The sequence below is a fragment of the Aspergillus karnatakaensis genome (genome assembly GCF_047715665.1).
Source record: "Aspergillus karnatakaensis strain CBS 102800 unplaced genomic scaffold BJY04scaffold_5, whole genome shotgun sequence".
NCBI classification, from domain to species: domain Eukaryota; kingdom Fungi; phylum Ascomycota; class Eurotiomycetes; order Eurotiales; family Aspergillaceae; genus Aspergillus; species Aspergillus karnatakaensis.
Window position 1 is genome coordinate 278,993 of NW_027395717.1, and position 19,577 is coordinate 298,569.

General features: G+C 52.3%; 7 protein-coding genes across 7 annotated transcripts; 1 reads left to right on the top strand and 6 right to left on the bottom strand.

Moving 5' to 3' along the window:
* Positions 1–52: 52 nt before the first annotated feature.
* BJY04DRAFT_118223 (catalase) lies at positions 53–2,358 on the bottom strand. The gene is made up of 7 exons (XM_073708281.1): positions 1,900–2,358; positions 1,798–1,856; positions 1,591–1,752; positions 1,330–1,544; positions 1,018–1,285; positions 770–965; positions 53–723 (listed from the first exon to the last, which is right to left on the bottom strand). Exons 1-7 carry the CDS (start codon positions 2,216–2,218, stop codon positions 194–196), a joined length of 1,749 nt encoding a protein of 582 aa, XP_073575638.1. The 5' UTR covers positions 2,219–2,358; the 3' UTR covers positions 53–193.
* A 422-nt stretch (positions 2,359–2,780) lies between these two features.
* BJY04DRAFT_230090 (uncharacterized protein) lies at positions 2,781–4,791 on the bottom strand (the record flags this gene model as incomplete). The annotated part of the gene is made up of 3 exons (XM_073719213.1): positions 2,781–2,957; positions 3,004–3,640; positions 3,686–4,791. The coding sequence occupies 3 exons, from the start codon at positions 4,789–4,791 to the stop codon at positions 2,787–2,789; spliced, it is 1,914 nt and encodes a 637-aa protein (XP_073575639.1). The 3' UTR covers positions 2,781–2,786.
* Positions 4,792–4,971: 180 nt separating this feature from the next.
* Positions 4,972–6,185, bottom strand: BJY04DRAFT_230092 (putative alcohol dehydrogenase; the record flags this gene model as incomplete). The annotated part of the gene is made up of 3 exons (XM_073719214.1): positions 4,972–5,668; positions 5,717–5,876; positions 5,930–6,185. 3 exons carry the CDS (start codon positions 6,183–6,185, stop codon positions 4,972–4,974), a joined length of 1,113 nt encoding a protein of 370 aa, XP_073575640.1.
* A 361-nt stretch (positions 6,186–6,546) lies between these two features.
* Positions 6,547–8,755, top strand: BJY04DRAFT_230093 (transketolase family protein; the record flags this gene model as incomplete). Its single annotated transcript, XM_073719215.1, has 3 exons — positions 6,547–6,656; positions 6,708–7,815; positions 7,877–8,755. 3 exons carry the CDS (start codon positions 6,547–6,549, stop codon positions 8,753–8,755), a joined length of 2,097 nt encoding a protein of 698 aa, XP_073575641.1.
* Positions 8,756–8,907: 152 nt separating this feature from the next.
* Positions 8,908–10,431, bottom strand: BJY04DRAFT_179265 (alpha-ketoacid dehydrogenase subunit beta). Its single transcript, XM_073709880.1, has 3 exons — positions 9,799–10,431; positions 9,158–9,720; positions 8,908–9,112 (listed from the first exon to the last, which is right to left on the bottom strand). Exons 1-3 carry the CDS (start codon positions 10,365–10,367, stop codon positions 9,075–9,077), a joined length of 1,170 nt encoding a protein of 389 aa, XP_073575642.1. The 5' UTR covers positions 10,368–10,431; the 3' UTR covers positions 8,908–9,074.
* A 55-nt stretch (positions 10,432–10,486) lies between these two features.
* On the bottom strand, positions 10,487–12,575 carry BJY04DRAFT_118255 (ankyrin repeat-containing domain protein). Its single transcript, XM_073708282.1, has one exon. The coding sequence runs from the start codon at positions 12,419–12,421 to the stop codon at positions 10,574–10,576; it is 1,848 nt and encodes a 615-aa protein (XP_073575643.1). The 5' UTR covers positions 12,422–12,575; the 3' UTR covers positions 10,487–10,573.
* A 155-nt stretch (positions 12,576–12,730) lies between these two features.
* Positions 12,731–18,264, bottom strand: BJY04DRAFT_230095 (ankyrin repeat protein; the record flags this gene model as incomplete). Its single annotated transcript, XM_073719216.1, has 7 exons — positions 17,261–18,264; positions 16,976–17,215; positions 16,606–16,927; positions 15,638–16,554; positions 14,802–15,604; positions 13,763–14,751; positions 12,731–13,707 (listed from the first exon to the last, which is right to left on the bottom strand). Exons 1-7 carry the CDS (start codon positions 18,185–18,187, stop codon positions 12,731–12,733), a joined length of 5,175 nt encoding a protein of 1,724 aa, XP_073575644.1. The 5' UTR covers positions 18,188–18,264.
* Between the last annotated feature and the right edge of the window lie 1,313 nt (positions 18,265–19,577).

The following is a 19,577-nucleotide window of genomic DNA, read 5'->3' on the forward strand; positions in this document are numbered from 1 at the left end:
GGATATACCCTTTATCTTTATCTATATTAATGTTCAAAACATTCTAGAACTGTTGAGTTACGCGAGTAGGTGTATATTAGCTTGAAGGGAATGTATCCTGCACAACTACTAACTGTAGCACCACTACTCACAAAACAACATATTCCTAATGTATCACCTTTACAAACTCCAGCTATCGTGATAGGAAACGGGACTAAACATTATAGACGGGCATAGCTGGACACTTCCCCACCAGCCGATCAGTCTCCTGGCTGGGCCTGAACTTCGGCTCCTTTCCAGCACACTCGGCCCCTTTAATCCTCGCTTCGACCTCCGAAAACTGGAACTCTTTCTCGGGAAGTAGATCGTAGACACCCTTTGCATACTCTGGTGCAATTTTCAACAGCTGCACCAGATACCTCAATTGAATTTCCGGGTACTCCACCAGCTTCAGCAGCCGGGCGGTATTAGCATGCAGGTGTTGTCGACCACGTGCGTCCATTACTTTCTTGTACAGAATCCGCGGCTGGTCGTACTCGGAGTCTTTGCCTTCATGAAAGTAATGGGATTTGCGGCCGACAAGGCAGTCGGCGAGCTGGTAGGGTGCTTCGGCGGTGTCGGGGCGGAACTTGTGGACGAAGCTGTTGGGAGCGTATTGCGGGTTCATGGCGTGGTTTGCGTCGACGCGCATTTGGCCGTCAAAATTGAGGGAGGAGTAAGAGGAGGCCATGAAAGGGCAGTTCACTGAGTTTTATTAGACGAGGCCGTGGACGTGACTATCAAAACTCACCTGGAATCTGATGCAGGTTGACCCCAATACGGTGATACTGCGCATCGCGATAGAAGAACATGCGGAATTGGAGGAGGGGATCAGGGCTGTCTTCAATTCCAGGGACCATGCTGCCTGGGGAGAAGGCGGCTTGTTCGACGTCGCGGTGGAAGTTCTCTGGGTTCTTGTTCAGATGGAGCTTGCCGAATTCGCGGAGCTACACGTATACACATCAGCTAGCACGTTCACGCAAACAAAGGTAAACGTACCGGAAACTGCGACTTTGGCCATACTTTGGTCACATCGAAAGGGTCAAAGCCGAGTTTCAAAGGGTCGGCTTGCTCCGGCTGCATGACCTGAACGTGCGCCGTCCAGGTGAACTCTTTGCCCTTCTCGATGCCCCGCCAGAGCTCACGCTTTGAGTAGTCTGGGTCTTCGCCTCCATAGCGCAAAGCCTCGTCCGCAGTAAATTGTTTCTGGCCATGGTCCGCAATGAAGTGGTATTTGATGTAGACAAACTCTCCATTGGCGTTAACCCTGTTTGGTTAGCGAATTTCAAAGCAGTGACCCGAACAACTTACCATTTGAATGTGTGGCAGCCATAGCCATGGATGTTTGTCCATCCGTCTGGAGTCCCGTGGTCACTGAAGAACATCATGCCGGCATGGTTTCCCTCAGGAGAGTTCGCAAGGAGGTCGAATAAGGAGTTGTGGTCCAAGAGGAAGTTCTTTGGATTACGGTACTGGGACCGAATAACGTCTGGGCCCTGAATAGGGTCTCGGCAGAAAAACACCGGCTAAGCGAGTCAGAAATTGTATAGGAGCTCATATGGAATGCCTTACGAAGTTCAGTCCGACAATATCGTAGTTACCCTCGCCAGTGTAGAACTTGATGGCAAACCCACGAGGGTTACGGACGAGATCAGGGAACTCTCGGCCAAGTGTCACCGTAGAGAATCTGGTGAAGACAGGGGTCTTGATTCCAGGTGAGCGAAGGAAGTGCGCCTGTCACTGTTAGAGCATGATTATCAAGGCCTCGTAAGTTAATACCTTTGTTAGATCAGAGACATCCTGAGTAACCTCAAAGTGTCCGAATGCGCCGCTGCCGCCTGATGCTGTTAGTTGTGTCGCACTAAGGATCAGTGCACATACAAGGATGAACCATTCGCTCAAGATTTTTTGAGCGGTTGAAGTGCTGCTGCTTCTGGAGCAAAAAGGTATCGGAAATAAGAGGCAGACCGCCAGCCGTCTTGCTATGCGCTGGATCAGGGAATGGTATGGCCTCATTGTTGGTGAAGTATGGCCCGTCGTCGGCTCGTTTTCCTGGGCCTTGAACACCGGTCAACTTGGCTGCCACTTTGGCCGGGCCTTCATTCGCTCCCTGGAATAGAGAAGATAGCTGAACGGGTCGAGGGTCGCCGCCGGCAGCACCGACTGCCTGGCCAATTGCTTGTAGCGGATGAGTTGCCATTGTTCGCCTGAAATGAATGGGACCTGGAGATTGTGGCTTGCGATCTCCTTCTCCTCGCCGTCTGCCTTATATCGACGCGCATCGTTGCTTCAAGATTGTGTTTTAATCACAATGACGAATCAAGAACGTCAAGCAACTGACACTGAAGACGGTCACATTCAAGTTTCTTCGCTAGAGCAGGGCGGGGATTGGCAATCCAGCGCTTTTCATGGTGAGCAGATAATGACTGAAAGCTGGAGAGGTGTGCCATTGGCGGCTTGAAAACCAGATCTTGGTTGAGCATGACAATCAGGAGTCATTTAATTGGGCACCAGGCTCGAGATCTAGACCGCGGGAGCAATTTGCAAGAGCTAGGTAGGTTACAAGTACATATCAATCTTCCTTGACAGAAGTTGTTGGGAGTGCAGTGCAATGGTCAGAGTGACGATGCCAATTGGCCAATGAGAGTCTTTGATTTGGAAAGGCCGAGCAGTTCTGAAAAAGGTAATGATCTACGAAAACCAGCCGACAGACCACATGACCGGAAGGCACATGACCGGCTGCAGCAGCCCCTCATCAACCGTCCGGATTAGGCAGTCGCAACCGCAGCCCGCACCCGCTCCTGTCCCTTCAACTCCATCCACTCCTCCACAATTCCTGCATATGACGAGGGTCCGTACACTGCCATCAACTCTTTCCACCATTTTCCACCTTCTCGGTACGGATTCAATCCCAGGTCTCGCATCAGCATGTCGTTATACTATCTTTGTTAGACTCCAGCGACGGCAGGTCGAAGCATCACTCACCTTCATTGTGTCCACGTTGAGTCCCACCTTAGTTAATCGGCTCCACACCACGTCCTCTACAACATCTTCGTACACGCCCTCCTCATTTGCTAGAGGCCCTGCCTCACCGTCCAGCCCTCCTGTGAGGAACGCAACCGCCCAGAGTGCTTGCACTTCTGCAATCGCTGCCACAGCTCCGATGTAAACAGCACCCATGACAACAAACGAGCGATCCCCCTCGGCGACCAGGCCTGGCGGCACCACGCGTCGGAAAAGTCGATAAGCGCTCGGTGTTGGTGCTGAAGATTCTTTGAAAACACTCGGGTGGAAGATAGACCTCATCCGGCATTCCACCTTTCGCTCCGCAGAGTCCCAGTCATAGTTCGAGGTGTACGCTTTGGGGCAAGGAAGACCAAGATGGGCGCACAATTCTGGTGGATCGAATTGTGTAGGCGTAAGAAGCTTCCATCCCGTCGCGTGTACGATTAGGTCCACCGAAGGAATAAACGTGCCGTCGGTGAGATGAATGCTTGGATCTGGTAACACGGTCGAGATATGTCGAATGCTAGATCGGTATATGTGGATGTTGGGACCACGAATGGTTTCCCATAACCCTGGATGATTGGCGATTCCGCCAGGAGAAGTACATTCAATGGCGCTATAAAGTCAGGGAGCTTCTGCGAATATGGACGGATGGATTTACCTGGTGGCAGGACGCAGCTTCTTCATCTTTGGCTGCGAGCCATATTGAGCAAAGGCATTAATTGAGTCGTCAACCCGCTTCCACATCCAGCGAATCAATGATCGCCCCAGCGGGTTACCGTGAAGCAATCTTCGGCCCCAAGAGCCTTCGAGTCTAGGAAAGCTGAAGCCGGACCATTTGATCCGCTTTGGAATCTCGTTCTCGCATGGACTGATGACTTTCATTATCCGTGTGCATGCCACCTGGTCGCTTGGAATCTCCTTGGTTCCCAGCTGAGTGGTGGGCTCGACCATCCACGCCGGTCCATGTCCATCTTCACGAATGATCCAGTGTACCTGCACCGGCTCTGTGGATTGTGCTTCTAGACCGAACAGAGTGCTGTTGCGATGGAGCGAACCAAAAAGATGGACGAAATCAAATGCCGACTTCGCCCCGCCATAGACGACAACTGACCTGGGAATGGGTATGTTTTTGCTTTCACTTTTGACCTTCTCTCGCGGATGCGGAATTGGACGGTACCCGAGTTTCTCCCGACAATATGCTCCTAGATCCCTGGCGTGGATAGCAGGAACAGGATTGTCACCACTAGAAGGAATTTCAGGGATATTGGGTTCCGACGTCAGTCCAGTTGCGAGGATCAATTTGTCGCAAACCAAGGTGAGAGAAGTAGACGAGGCTCCGGTCTGTGTTACAATATCCAGGGACCATTTCTTCGATTGCAGTCGCGAAATACGGGTTACTGTCCACTTGAGCCGGATGCGTCTTGACAGGTCCCATTTGTGACACCAGACATGTAGATATTGGTTGATCTTCCAGCCCGGAATGAACTGGTTGTTGTCTGCCTCGCTGAGGTCGTCCGGAACAGCAGCGGTCAAAGGGAGGTCGCTGAATTCGTAGTGGCCATATGAGTTCTGACTGACAAGGTTCGGATACAAACGCTCGTGAGCCCAGGTACCTCCTATATCTGATGCAGAGTCAAGAATCAGCAGATCATCGTCAGACTCTTTGTCTTTCTCTGTCTTAGCATAGGCCCCGGTGACCTGGAGGTACGTTTTGGCTGCAATGAGGCCATAGAAGCCAGCGCCAATAACGACGACTTTGAGCATCTTGACCAGTCGCTAAGATTTTCCAAAGCACGACAACACTTCCAGGGGAGAGAAATGTAGCTTGGCCCTTGGGAAGTATATGTGTGACTCGAAATTCTAGGCGGGGGACAATTGTTGTGGTGTTGATATTGTTCTTGCAACAAAGAACCCTCGGCCCATGCAGATCATAACCATATATTATTATAGTCTACTACTCTGGACCCCAGGAACTGCTATTTCCGTCTCGTCAACAATGGTCACCTTGATGCTTGGCTTCTCACGATCAGCACACAATTCCAACGCCTCCTTCGCCCGCTCCAATGAGAAAGTATGCGACACCAACGGCTTTAAATCCAGCAGCCCACCTGACAGGCATGCAATCGCTGGCGGCCATGTGTCTCGATATCTATTAATAAACTTCAAGTCGATCTCAGCGAGTGACAGATGCATGAATGGCAGATTGTTCATGATCGCTTTCCCCACGCCAATAACCACCACCACTCCGCCACGTCGCGCGGTATAAGCAGCTGTGCAAACACTGCTTTCGACACCCGTACACTCGAGCACCCGGTCGGGTGCGTCGTATTCATTGGGTCCGAAGAGCGTGCGGATCTCTTTTGCCGTTTCTTCTGCGGATAGGGCTGGCTTGATTTGGTAGGTTGTCACGGAGGGCAGGAATTCTGTCGCAAACTTCAGACGGCTCGCGTCAATGTCTGTGATTACCACTGGGTGCGCGCCAGACGCTCGGGCGGCAGCAGCAGCAATCAGACCGATCGGACCGGCGCCACAAACGACGACACCGCGACCGAGTGACAAGTGGGCGACTTCGATCCCGCGCATGACGACGCTGAGGGGTTCGAGGAGGGCACCGTCGAGGTATGAGAGGTTAGAGGGTAGTCTAGCTACTTGTCAGCACGGCGACACAGAGGGTAAGGGATGTCATTACTTGTGTAGCCACTTCGCAGGGTGGACTTTGTATCGTTGGATTGTGCCCGCATAAGGATAGACACCGGAGAATTGTACGTCCTCGCAGAGGTTGTAGCGGCCGTCATCGCAAAGGAAGCAGTTCTCGCAGGGAACACCGGGCTCAACCGCAACGCGATCGCCTAGCAGCGCGTAGGTTAGCCAGGCGCATCGTGAGAAGGGTTGGGCTTCCTACCTGGCTGTAGATGTGTAACGCCCTCTCCGCATTTCAGAACAACTCCAGCGGCCTCATGCCCAATAATGCAGTCACCCTTGAAGATCAGCTCGCCAATGCGACCGGTCTTCCAGAAGTGAAGGTCCGACCCGCAGACCCCCGTTGCTTTAATGTGCAGAAGAACCTCGCCCTTTCCGGGTGAATGAATGGGAGCTTCAACGAGCTTGATCTGATGGTCGGCCGTAACCTGGAGCGAGGGGTTCGGAAGGAAAGCCATGGTGGGAGAGAGAGAGAGTGTGAGAGAGAGGGAGAAGAAGGGTGAAAAGTTACTGAGAGGGGAAATGAAAGGAAAAAAACAGGCGAATATATACAGCCACGGACTCCGACACGATCAGCAAAAGGGCAACTGGAGGCTCCGGAGCGAGTCCGACTCCAACAGAGACCAACTGGAGGCAGTGGAGGGTCACCGGTGGCGGGGCGACTCCAGAATTTCCCCATTCGGAGTGCAGTGCCTCTGCTTACCCTTTTCGGTAATCCTGCCTCCATCCCCGAGTTATAAATGTTGTTTTCCCCTCTCGCTGCTTCTCCGGCTTTTGTTTGTTAGTTATTCTCATTCATTCATATCCTACACAAAAATCATGACTGTCCCATTAATTAACGGCTCTAGTAGCCACCACGATGTTGTCCTCAAGACTTTCCGACTTCTCATTGCCGATCTCTGCCAGCAGTTTGGTGGCGGACACCCTGGGTAAGCACTCTCAAGCAAACAATAGCAGAAGATAAACTGACTAGTTGACAGCGGCGCCATCGGCATGGCAGCCATCGGAGTCGCTCTCTGGCGCTACATCATGCGCTACGCCCCTCACACCCCCGACTTCTTCAACCGCGACCGCTTCGTGCTCTCCAACGGCCACACCTGTCTCTTCCAATACACATTCCTCCACCTGACCGGGTACAAGGACATGACATTCGAGCAACTCAAGTCATACCACTCCAAGCGCGTCGACGCCCTATGCCCTGGCCACCCCGAGATTGAAAACGAGGGTGTTGAAGTCACCACGGGCCCCTTGGGTCAAGGTGTCGCCAACGCAGTCGGTCTCGCCATGGCGACAAAGAATCTCGCAGCTACATACAACCGACCTGGCTATGATGTCGTCAACAATCACACATGGTGTATGATTGGTGACGCTTGCTTGCAGGAGGGTGTTGCGCTGGAAGCCATCTCTCTCGCCGGCCACTGGAAACTAAACAACCTGACCATCATGTACGACAATAACCAGATCACCTGCGATGGGTCGGTAGATCTTACCAACACTGAAGATGTCAACGCAAAGATGCGTGCCTGCGGATGGGACGTGATCGACGTCGAAGACGGCTGCTTCGACATTGAGGGCCTCGTCTCTGCCCTTTCTCAGGCCCGCGCCTCAACCGAGAAACCTACATTCATCAACGTCCGCACTGTCATTGGACTGGGTAGTAAAGTCGAAGGACAAGCAGCCGCTCACGGTGCCGCTTTCGGAACCACCGACGTCGCGGAGATGAAGCGCAAGCTTGGGTTCAATCCGGAAGAGCACTTTGTTGTCGGCGATGCCGTGCGTGATTTCTTCGCCGACCTCCCTGCTCGTGGAGAGGGATTCGTCAAGGAGTGGAAAGATCTTGTTAGCAAATACACAGAAGCCCACCCAGAACTCGCCGCGGAGTTCCAGCGCCGTGTCAGCGGAGAACTCCCTTCAGACTGGCAAGAGCGTATTCCAACAGAATTCCCTGACAAACCCACTGCCACACGCGCCTCATCAGGACTGGTCTTTAACCCGCTTGCCCAAAACATCAACAACTTCATGGTCGGCACAGCAGATCTGTCCCCCTCTGTAAACATGATCTGGAAAGGAAAGGTCGACTTCCAACACGTACGCCCCCCTCCATTCCGCCACCCACCCCCCCCATTAACAAGCTAACAAACATCAACAGCCCTCCCTCCGCACAACCTGCGGCATAAACGGCGACTACACAGGCCGCTACATCCACTACGGCGTCCGCGAGCACGCCATGGCCGCAATCTCCAACGGCCTCGCGGCCTTCAACCCCGGCACCTTCATCCCCATCACCTCCTCCTTCTTCATGTTCTACCTCTACGCCGCGCCCGCCGTGCGCATGGGCGCCCTACAACACCTCCAAGTCATCCACGCAGCCACCCACGACTCAATCGGCATGGGCGAAGACGGCCCCACCCACCAACCCATCGAGCTCGCAGCCCTCTACCGCGCAATGCCAAACCTCCTCTACATCCGGCCCGGCGACAGCGAAGAAACAGCCGGCGCATGGATCGCTGCCCTAAACGCCAGAACCAGCTCAAGCATTATCTCGACTTCCCGCCATACCCTCCCTCAACTTAAACAGACCCGTCGCGACGGCGTGCTCAAGGGCGCTTATGTCCTTGAGGACCCCGCAGACGCAGTCATTACGATCCTGGGTGTCGGCGCTGAGCTCTGCCTTGCCCTTGACGTCGCTGCACAGCTTAAGGAGAAGAAGAATATCGCTGCGCGCGTCGTCAGTTTCCCCTGCCAGCGGCTCTTTGAGCAGCAATCACCGGAGTATAAGCACAGTGTTCTGCGCCGGACAGGCGCAGCTGGTCTCCCGGCTGTTGTGATTGAGCCGTATGCGCCTAATGGGTGGGAGCGGTATGCGGATGCAGGAATCTCGATTAGGCGGTTCGGGCACAGTTTGCCGGGCAAGGAGGCGTATAAGTTCTTTGGGTTTGAGGTTGGGGATATGGTGGAGAAGGTTAATGGGTATCTTGGAGATTTGAAGGAGGAGAGGGCAATCAGGGGGGAGTTTGTGGATTTGTAGGTGGGGTTTTCTGGAGACTTGGTATATAATGATCTTGGATATATATGATTTAATGTGATTGTTTTTTTTTTGTTCGATGTTCATGAGTGGCTCGGTGTAGGAAGAGTTCGGGTTCCAAGGTTGGGGTACGTACCGTCCCTACTAGGTAGTAGGTTGTCTTGATTATGCTTCTTGTGTAGGAATCATGATTATGTAAATGCATTCGTCCTTCTTATGGATGTAATAGAGTTCTATTGCTATCATAAAATCGTAGGAGTGCAATGTGTAACTTCTAGATTTGGGATGCATCTGCAACAATACGCACACAAGCCATCGAGCCCTAATAATCCAACGTCTGCTTAATCGCATCATAGATCCCTATACCAGTTAGCATAGTCCTACACCAGGGAAGGGGATACTCACTCGCAACATCCGGCAAAATCAACTTCTCGTACGTCAACCCCGTGTGCGTACTCCACCCCGCAACTCTCCTAACCGGCGCCTCGAGCCTTAAAAACGCCCCATCCTGAATAGTAGCCGCAACCTCTGCCCCAACTCCAAAGTTAACCATACTCTCGTGAACCACAACTGCCCTTCCGGTCTTCTTCACACTCTCCAGCACGGTTTGTCGATCCCATGGATAGATTGTCCGCAGATCAATCAACTCTATGCTTGCTCCCAATGCCTTCTCTGCCGCTGTAATGGCCGCTGAGCACAGGTAGAGCGGTTGGCCGTAGGAGATGATCGTGAGGTCTTTGCCTGGTTTAAGAACCTCGGCTTTGTTGAGTGGTATTGTGTAGTATTCATTAGGAACCTGTTCGACGGCAGCACGGTAGAGTACCTTCGGCTCCATAAAGACAACGGGGTTCTTGCTTTCGAAGATAGAGGAGAGGAGAAGGCCTTTCGCCTGGGTTGGAGAACGAGGAATCACAACCTGAAGGCCGGGAATATGTGAGAAAAGGGCTTCAGGGGATTGAGAGTGGTATCTGTACAGCATCCATTAGCCCTTCCAGTCCCCACCCCTTGTCATATTTGATGGTATAGAGTGAGTGGGCGCTACTCACAAAGCCCCATGTCCCACAGCACCACAAGGCATCCTAACCACCATCCCCCCAACATCAACGCCCGTCCCGCCCTCTCTATACCGGAACTTCGCCGCTTCATTAACAATCTGATCAAACGCGGGAAAGACGTAGTCGGCAAACTGGATCTCCGCAACGGGCATCATCCCTTGTGCCGCAGCACCAATCGCAAACCCGACAATCCCTTGCTCTGTCAACGGTGTATTGAAAACTCTTTCCGACCCGAATTCTGTTTGTAGATCCATGGAGCACCGGAATACGCCGCCGAATGCGACGTCTTCGCCAAATAGCATGACTTTCGGTGATTTTTGGAGCGCTGTTCGCAGGGCGCTGTTGATGGCTTGGTATAGATTGAGTGTTTTGGATGTGCTAGAGCCGGGGAGGTTGAATGTTGATAGGGGGAGGGAGGTGGGTGTATGATGGAGGAGTGGGGAGGATTTGTAGTCTATTGGGAGGTTGAGGCGGGCGGAAGGGGGGGCGGTTGAGTAGGTTCGAGTGACGGGGGTGAGACGAGCCACCCGGGAGGGCCGTAATATGGATATAGAGGACATTGTGGGTGTACGTGCAGTGTGAGAAGTTAGTGGAATGAGGGAAGAAGGGATGTAGAGGTTCTTTAATTCCCCAACTGGGGGAGAGCGACGAAATGCGGGGAATGCCGCTGCTAACCGAGCTCCCTCCGGACCTTCTTAGTGCTTTGTTCTTGAGGCATCAATGGCCCATCCATATTTCATACCCTCAAGCAAGTTGCAAAACTATATCAAAATCCTAGTGTATTCCTCTCCCTGACTTCCTCCGCTAGCCTCGCCATTCTCCGCTCTATACCACCCTCTATGAGTGCAACTCGGTCCTTTACCCCCGGCCTTCGTCTAAAGCGACACTTCCTGGCATACTCCTCCAACACCCTCTCCATCTCTTCATTGTGCCACCACCTCGCCCAATCAAACGGCGTACGGAAATGCTCGTCTTTGACGTCAATTCGTACACCTCTCTCCACCAACGCTTTTACGATATATTCCTTGTTTTTGCTTGCCGCTACCAGTAGGGGTGTCTCGGATTTGAATTCGTGGTCGAGATCGGAGGTTATATCAATGTCTGGGTGAGTAAGAAATGTAGCTGCAGTTTTTTCAAATCCCTTGCGGATAGCAGCCATGAAGGGTCGTTGACCACGGGAATCTGGCTCGGAAGGTAATATGTCTGGATGAGAGAGGAGATAGGAAACGACCTCGGTGCGGCCGGAGATGCAGGCGCGGTAGAGGGGTGTTTGGCCGTTGCTGTCTTTACCGTTGATATCAACCAGAGCTTTTCTTTCACGAACTCTCAGAGCCTGCTCCTGCTCCTGCTCCTGCTCCTTGTCCTGGATCTGGCTTGTGGCTGCAGAGGCAGAGTCGTTGAGAGATAGCAGCCACTTCGCAATCTCCACATTATCCCTCTCGGAGACGATACAGAGCGGACTTGATCTCGTAAACGCAGCCCGAAAATCCGGATTCACATTCCCCGTCGCATACAGCGCTTGCATAATCGGCAACTTCTCCACGACCGCAGCATGCGTAAACGGCGTACCCTGCTCATTCGTCACCGCATCCGGATCAATACCCTCCAACGAGAGAAGATATTCCACCAAATCCCGACTCCCATTCGTAGCCGCATGATGAAGTGGCGTGTACCCCCGATCATCCTTCTGGCTCGGATCCGCACCGCATTCAACAAGCATCCTCGCAATCTCCGGGTAATCATTCTTCACAGCTCGGTAAAACGCCGAAGCGCGCTGAAGATCCAGATCTTTCGAAACATCAAGCTTTCCCGTTCCCAGTAGGAAGCGTACAAGATCCACATGACCCTTCTCAGTCGCAAGACGCAGCGGACTGAGGCTATTGGTCACACAGCCCTGATTGATATCTGCGCCAAGTTCAAGCAGATATCGCACAGCATCCACATGTCCACCATTAACGGCACGCATGAATGCAAAAAACGGGTAGAGGTCGAGATCCTCACTCCGTTGGAGATTGATGGCACCAGTTGATAGAAGGATCTTCATAATCTCAGTATGCCCCCCCGCTGCAGCGACGCGGAACGGCGTATCCTGAGTTCTGACTTCTGTTGTCGTACTAGGGTAGGTACCCGATCCTGTGCTGATGTTCCCTGGATCCATCCCCTCGATCGTCAAGAGAAATCTAACGACGTCGGTATGACCCGCGGCACAGGCATGTGTGAGCGCTGTGTTATCCATGAGGTCTTTCTCCAAGGGATTGACTCCCTTTAGGGGTGAAAGGTATTCGAGGAAATGTAAGTGACCGAAGCTCGCAGCAAGGACGAAAAGCGATCTTCCGGCTGTGGACTTCGTAGATATATCAGCCCCAGACTCGATCAGTAACTGCATTGTTCGAGTTTGACCATGTATGGCGGCCCAGCCTAGCGTTGCGGGTCTCTGCTTGTGGGCTTTTACATGATTGCGGTAGAGGATGGGGTTGAGGAGGGTGTAGAGGTGTTTGGCTGTACGGGCGAGGGCGCTAAAGTCTTTCTCTTTGAATAGGTACTCGGATATGTTAAGAAGGAGCTCGATGGGAAGAGTTGAAAGGGATGGATAAGACTCCTTGAGAGGGGACATTTTGGATGTTGTGGTAGTGAAGGTGATGACGGTGACATGGGGGCTTTTGTAGTTGCTGACACGAGCCCAGGCTGAACATTGGCGCCTATCTAGTTCTAGTAACTATCCAGGTCTGCGCTAGGCAGTCAAAATCAAAGGTCTATTTTCTCGTATACAAGAGCTTGATTACTTGGATGACGACAACTCTTCTAGTTGTTCTAGGCAGCGAGAATGATCAGAGTATTAAGTTGCTGAGAATTAGGGCAGGAAATCGGATCAAGACTAAAGCAACGCTCACAGTAGAACTCAGTAATTGACCACTTTCCCCGGTTAGAGCCACTGGCTCACTTCATCCGTCTCATTCTGGTCCTCCTGGTCACTTCCCCTTCGGTACCTTCTTCGCCTGGACCTCCAACTAGCGCCGCCATTCCTGTTCAGCGCCAACCTCTTTGCGACTTCATTTGCATCACCCAAGCTCACCAGCTTCCTCTTCTTGCTCACTCCATCGTTCTCCTCAGGGCTGCAGATTTTGTAAATATCTCGCTCCGTATAACTGGGTCTAGACTTCTTGACATAGTCATGCGACGCCTTGTCAACAACATAGCAGGCCTTCAAGTTCATGCCACGGTAAGAGTTACGATCGCCAATAGCCGGCGCCTTTGGCGGGTCAGCAGTCATTTTGCCAATCCACTTGTTCTCTGCGAGTTCGGCGGGCGTGGATCCAACTGCGTTCTCGCGGTAGAGAAGGTCGCCGCGGCGCTGGAGGAAGACCTTGAGCGGGTCGCCGTGGCGGGCGTTGACGGCTGTGTGTAGTGGGGTGTTACCAGAGCCATCCAGAACCTCAAGGTGTTTTTGGCCTGTAGCTTCGGCAATGTCGAGGAGAGTCTCGAGATCAGTTGTGTTCGAGTTCTGATTGGTGTCATGCCATTTCGACATAAAGAGGGCGAGCGGGGTTAGAGAGCCTGGCTGTGTGGTGCAGCGCTCCAGCAGCAGAGACGGAATGAGACGGGAGTCGATGAGCGCAAGCATGTCCTTGAGTGGAGTGTCTTTCATGTTGCGGTAGGTTGAAATTAGAAGGTGAATAAGATTCATTCCCTCCTTGGCTCGGACGGCTTGGTTCGCCCCAGCTTTAACTAGAATCTTCGCAAATTCAAGCTTGTGCTGCTGGAAGGCGACAGCTAGAGGGGTGTAGTCGTCGAGCGAGGGGATCTCGAGGAATTCAGGGTGGTTCTCGACGAGGTATTCCACTAATCGACTGGATTCTTCGGTATACTTTGACAAGACGGCGCAGTGCAGGACCAGGTCGCCTTTTCATAGTTAGTATCATCGCAGTTATATATGAAAACAGGACTGGAAACTCACGCCGAGAAGCTAGCCAGTCCAAGATTGATTGCTCCATTCCCTTCTTTGTCAGAGCAAGCTTCTTCAGTCGGGGGTCTTTCTTATGCGCCTTGGCAAACTCGGTATAAAATCTTCCCGGGGCGGTTCCCAGGAACCACTCCACAGATGCAAGAGAACCCTCTTTTGCAGCAAGCAAGAGCGGCGGATTCATATCCATGGCTTTAGTCACTGGCACGCCACCACCAGCTGCAGCCCAGTCTGCGCGTTTCTTGCCGTGCACCGAGAGACCCTGATAGTACTTGGGCTTTTCCTTAACCTCAACACCGCTAGTCTCCGCAAGCTTGTCGAGAGGCAATCCAGCACCAGTACGCTTGATGAGCTCCTCCAAGCAACGAAGGCGACCGAGTCTGAGCGCCAGCACAAAATGCCAGTTGCCAGTGTTGTAGAGGGATGACTGTGTCTCATCATCGTTTTTGCTCTTCAATTCTTGGCCTAGACCGAGCAGAAGTTTGAGTAACTCGACATCATCCTTCCAGATTGCGTACGACAGGAGGTCGTTGATGTTCTGCTCTGCTCGTTCAGCCGGGACAAAGAAGAGGTTGATGTCGCAGCCTCCCTGAATGACAGTCAACGGGTTAATCGTGCTCTCGACTTGTTGTTTCGCCTCGCCGATATTCTCGATCGTGAATTGGGCGTCAATAACATGGGTCTCGAGTTCAATTTCATCCGATTCTTCCTCAGAATACTCATCGTCACTGTCTGGCAGGTCTTGCGCGATACGGTATCTGGTGTTTCTTTGATTCTCGTCGGGCTTGTATTGCGCAAAAGAGATGGCGAGGATAGCCTTTGCAGTTTCAAGGTGGCCTCGAAGACACGCGAGAACGAATGCATTGTAGCCACGAGTGTCTGTTACCCCAACCTCAATCGGCTTTCGCTCGTCATTAGGACCCCATCTCGACAGCGTGAGTGATTTGATGGTGTCAGTGTCGCCTTTCCATGCCGCCTCGAACCTAGAGCTAGTCAGCCACTAAATACTTGCCCCGCTGAAAAATCAACTCACAAACTAATATATCCTTCCCTCGCGTTCTCATCCAGATCCCGAGCGTAGAACCCAAATGTAATCTTGTACTGCTCTTTCTTGGCAGTGAAGTCATGATTGCGGTGAGAAGAGGAATGCGGAGGCTTGACATCAGGATGCAATTCCTGGAAGGTCTTGGCCCCTCGGGACAGCATCCAGTCCTCTAGCTTCTGATACGCAGCCAGGAGGGTCTCAATCGCCTCTTTCTTTTCCGCAACGCCCTCACCCTTCTCGTGCTGTTCGACGGCTTTCTGGTACTGCTCCTCCTGGCGAGCGAGCTTCTCCCTATCCTGTCGCAGGGTTTCTTTTGCAGACCACATCCTGTAGCTGCCGTCCTCGATACCCTCAAGATATGTAGCATCATTTGGGTCCAAAGGCTCGGGCTTCTTCACAGGTAGCATTTCGCCCTTGTACCCACGCAGAGTTTTCAGCTTCATCTGCACGAAGTCGAGAAGCGATGACCCCCGCATTTGAGACCTCTGATACTCATTCAGAAGTACCTTGTGTCCATCCGGAGTCAGAGTGTTTGGGTCGGCGCCACGAGCGAGCAACTCCAAAGCAATTGACGGTAAGTCCTTCTGCACTGCTATAATGACGGGCTGAAAGATTTCCTGTAAGAAGCGGTTCTTGTGTTCGGATGCCAGATTCGCGCCGCGTCCGGCTTCTCGTAGGGTTTCCGCGGCCTTGATGTATTCATCTAGACTAACAGCAGGGTGAGCGCCTAGCTCAAGTAATTTCATGACCTTCGCTCGGTCTCTGACGTTGATCGCGGACATTAATGGAGACTCCGCGGTGAAGCTGTAGTAATAGCCGCTTACGGAGAGATGGTTGATAGCTCGTTCCACGGCAGGCTGGTCGTGCTGTCTATAGATATCCAGAAGCTCGAGGTGACCGTAGTGAGCGAGGTAGTGGAGCGCGGTTTTGTGGCTCATATCTGCTTGAGCGGGAGATGCTCCTACCTGGAGGAGCTTTTCGGTCATTGCAATGCCGCTTTCCTTGGGAAGGCGCAGTGCAAGGACGAGTGTGAGAATGGCAGCTCTTGGAGAGTTATTGTAGGCATTTACCAACTTCACCGGTAGCAAAACGTCAGCACCGAATGAGCTCACCAGTTCCTCGACCACCTCAACATGGCCGTTCAATATTGCCAGGTGAAGAGGCGAAGCTTTGGTGTCCCAAGCTTGCACGTTTATATCATAGATATCAGGGTCGAGTTCGCCCACATCATCAGGAACTGTGGATTGCTCCTCTTCCTTCTCCTTGCTGACTTTGACGAAAGAGCCGGTCGCGTATGAATGGGCCGCATCGTCGTCGTCATCTTCATCGTCTGAAGGATGACTGATCATTTCTGCGTCGGTATCCTGCGAAGCTGAATCGTCTTTGTCGTTCTTGGAAGCCTCCTTGCGAGCGTCTTCCTTACGGGCCTCCTCTTCCTCATTCTGCTCGCTCTTTCGAAGCAAGATGCGGACAATTTCAGCGCTTCCTCGTGCAGCCGCCAGATGTAACGCTGTTTTTCCATCGGCAACTCGGGCAATAAGGCGAGCACCGTTGTCCACTAGATACTGGACAATATCTGGTGTGGAGGTCATACAGGCAAGGTGGAGCGGCGTGCGTCCGGTATGATCGCGGCGGTTCACGTCAGGGGCATCGCCCTGCGATAGCCAGCGTTTGACATCTTCCAGGTCATTATCAACAATGGCCTGACACAGTCCAGCTGTGTTACCAACGTACGCCATTTCTATTATCGTCAGTATTGCAGGGTACAGCTGAATTCAAACAAATAACTCACCCGTCCAGTCAGTATCTGTGATAGGATTGAAACTGCCGATCTCCTGTCGGCCAGGATTATCACTTATGAACGTGATATCTCCCGAAATATAGATCTTGTTCTCCTCTGCCGCGACTTCCTCCTCCTCAGGTGTCGTAGGCTTCGGGCAGTACCCGCAGCAATCGTGCATCACATCCTCCGCACTACCAAAGAAGGCAGGGTGCCGATGTAGGTTGACTTCACGGTCTTTCGGCTTGTTCCACTCAGCATTGAGCAGCAAGTCTTTCGTGTAGAGCAACTTCTCAATCTTTCGGGCGTGAAACTTTGGGCCATAGGGGATAGTCTAGACAATTAGCTTGAGTGTCGACATCCCAACGTCCGGCGCACTTACAAAAGTATGGTAGTCCGACACCTCATCCTCTTCAACCCATTCCGCGACCTCGTCCTGCCAGTTGTTCTTGATATCACCACGCAACCCGGTCGGGCGGTAATAATTGTGCAGCGGAGGTCGACCGCGCTCTCTGCGCCGCTGTTCGAGATACTGATCTCGATCATACGACTTCGGTAGCTTCTCAAGAACAAGGAGACGCGCGAGTCCGACGGTTCGGGTGAAACTGCGCTCGAAGATTGACTGTACATATTAGCGACTTTCTTGGGTTTCAATGTCACTACTCACTGGGTCAATTCGAGAACGATCCAAGTCTGGCCAAAAGACTTCAAAGCCTCGGTGCGAATACTTGGACAGTCGATTCTCGTAAGACGGAGACCTTCTGGTCAGATCAACTTGGTTGATCTGGGTGATGTAAGCTCCGATCGCACGGGGGGCGAGGTAGACTTGACTGCCATCATATGCAGCACAAGAAGAGTCAACGTCAAATCCAGTCAGAATCTCGGCAATAGATCGGTATCGTCGAAGCACAATCTGAACATGGCGCGTTGGGTATTGTGAGACAATCGTAATAGCATGCTTCGTCCGAATGGTTGAGATCTCAGTGAGGATCGAGTCCCGAATGCACTTTTCTATCTGCTTGATTTTCTCGACCGCTTGTTCCTCAGTCAAGTCGTAAAGGAACAGATCAACATCAGAAGCAGGGGCAAACTCCTCGTGGTAGAACTGGCGAAGGCCACGCTTAGAATCGCTGTACTTCTTCGGGACAGGCAGGATGGACGTTGCTACAGCACTGCCCGCAGCAACGACATTGCTCCAATCTAGATCACTCAGCGAGCTCTCGGAGAAGATGTTGAAGTGGGTCTGGAATTGTTTGATGTTGGAGACCACAGCTGGGTCATTGTTCGCCTTGCGATGTTCATCCTTCAGGGGCATTACATATTTGGACTTAGCCTCATCAGATTCCGAAGCGATATCTCGAGCACGGATGCGAATGTCTGCTGAGCCATTGGCGTCGAATAGGGGCACGACATTGAGGAGCTTCTCTGAAATGACTGGGTGGTGTGGCTCCTGAGCATATATCTTGCGCACCACGGCGTCGTAGTCATTGTATGGCTTCACGAGCTCTGGAACTGACTTTGTTGATTGAGTAACATAATGAATGAAATCCGAGTGCTTTGCAGGCACAGGTGGGAGGGTGTGTTCAACGTCCATAGTATATGAAATTGGGGAGATAGTGTTGTATGTTCAATGTCGAGGATAGGGGCAAGGGTATTATTATAATGGATCAGATGAATGTTGCAATAATAGCCGACATCAGTTGGCCGACGAAGATTCACATCTTAAATATAGTTTTGGGGATACGAGGCACCCCAATGTTAGTGCAGGGCCCAGGCACCAAAGCCAGGCTTCTGCCTTGGCGCTCCACTCATCCTTACCACGTGCCTATCAGTCCCTGACGGAGCCTACGGAAGCCTGGTGCCACAGTGCGGCCTAGTCCTGCAGCCTGAGCTCTGTAACTGCAATTGACATCTTCTTGACTTCACCAGACACGGAGATCTTGCCATTGTGACAGCAGTGTCAGTCACAGTCCATCAATGTCGGTATGGCTACCTTCCCCCGCATCTGTCTCCAGAATAGCAAAGCAACTGACCTCAACGGCCCTCTGCCAGAGCTCCAACACCTCCGTCTCCGAGATACATAACCTGAAACACGCCCACCACACTTTCCAGACGCCGGATTGCCTCTCACAATGGCTCATGCTTCTCTCGCGCCATCCAAAAGAGCTTGCATTTCAGAAACCATGACATCAAAGCTCAAATCCTCCATGATGACCTTTTTGTCCCGATCCAATACCACAAAATCCATACCAGCATCCTCTCCAATTACTTGAAGTGAACGCCTTCAGCAGCCAAACAATCTCATTCGAAGATGAAGACCCAAATAGCAAGAACAACCTCCACACAACGCAGCCACACCGTCACATCCATCTACCCCGAAATCCCAAAACCCTAGCGACAACACTGTCCCTCCACCTGCAATCCCTCACCAACACATCCACAACCAGCCTTCGCGAACCCCCGAATCATTACTTTCCCGTCCGTGGCCTGCAAAGCAAACTGGTTGTCTTCCCTCCCCGACGGCTCTACCCGAGACACCTACTCGACCTGGTGGCGCACGCCCAAACACAACAAAACCACATGGCTCGGCCTCTTCAGCACATGGACACAGATCTTGGCCGGCGATAGCAATTGGGATGATTAGGCCTGGCACGTTTGGGCGATTGCAACCATAAAGCTTTCCCGGAACAGGAAGGGGAAAGTCGTGGTTATCTATGATTGTGATCTCAAGGGCCACGGAAGGGTATGAGGCTATGAGCACGGCCAAGGTGCCTTTGGGACGGAACGTGGAGGTGGGATAATCAATACTCGCCCGCACCAATTCCTCCTACCGACTCAGACGGCATTACTTCGGTTCCTGAGGCACAACATGAAAGTTTCTATCAAGGCGCTGTTTTATAGTACGGATGCTAGGAGGTCCGGAAGGGGAAAGCGCTTATTTTATTCAATGAGGTGGATTTGGAGGATGGTTCAGCGTGGAAACG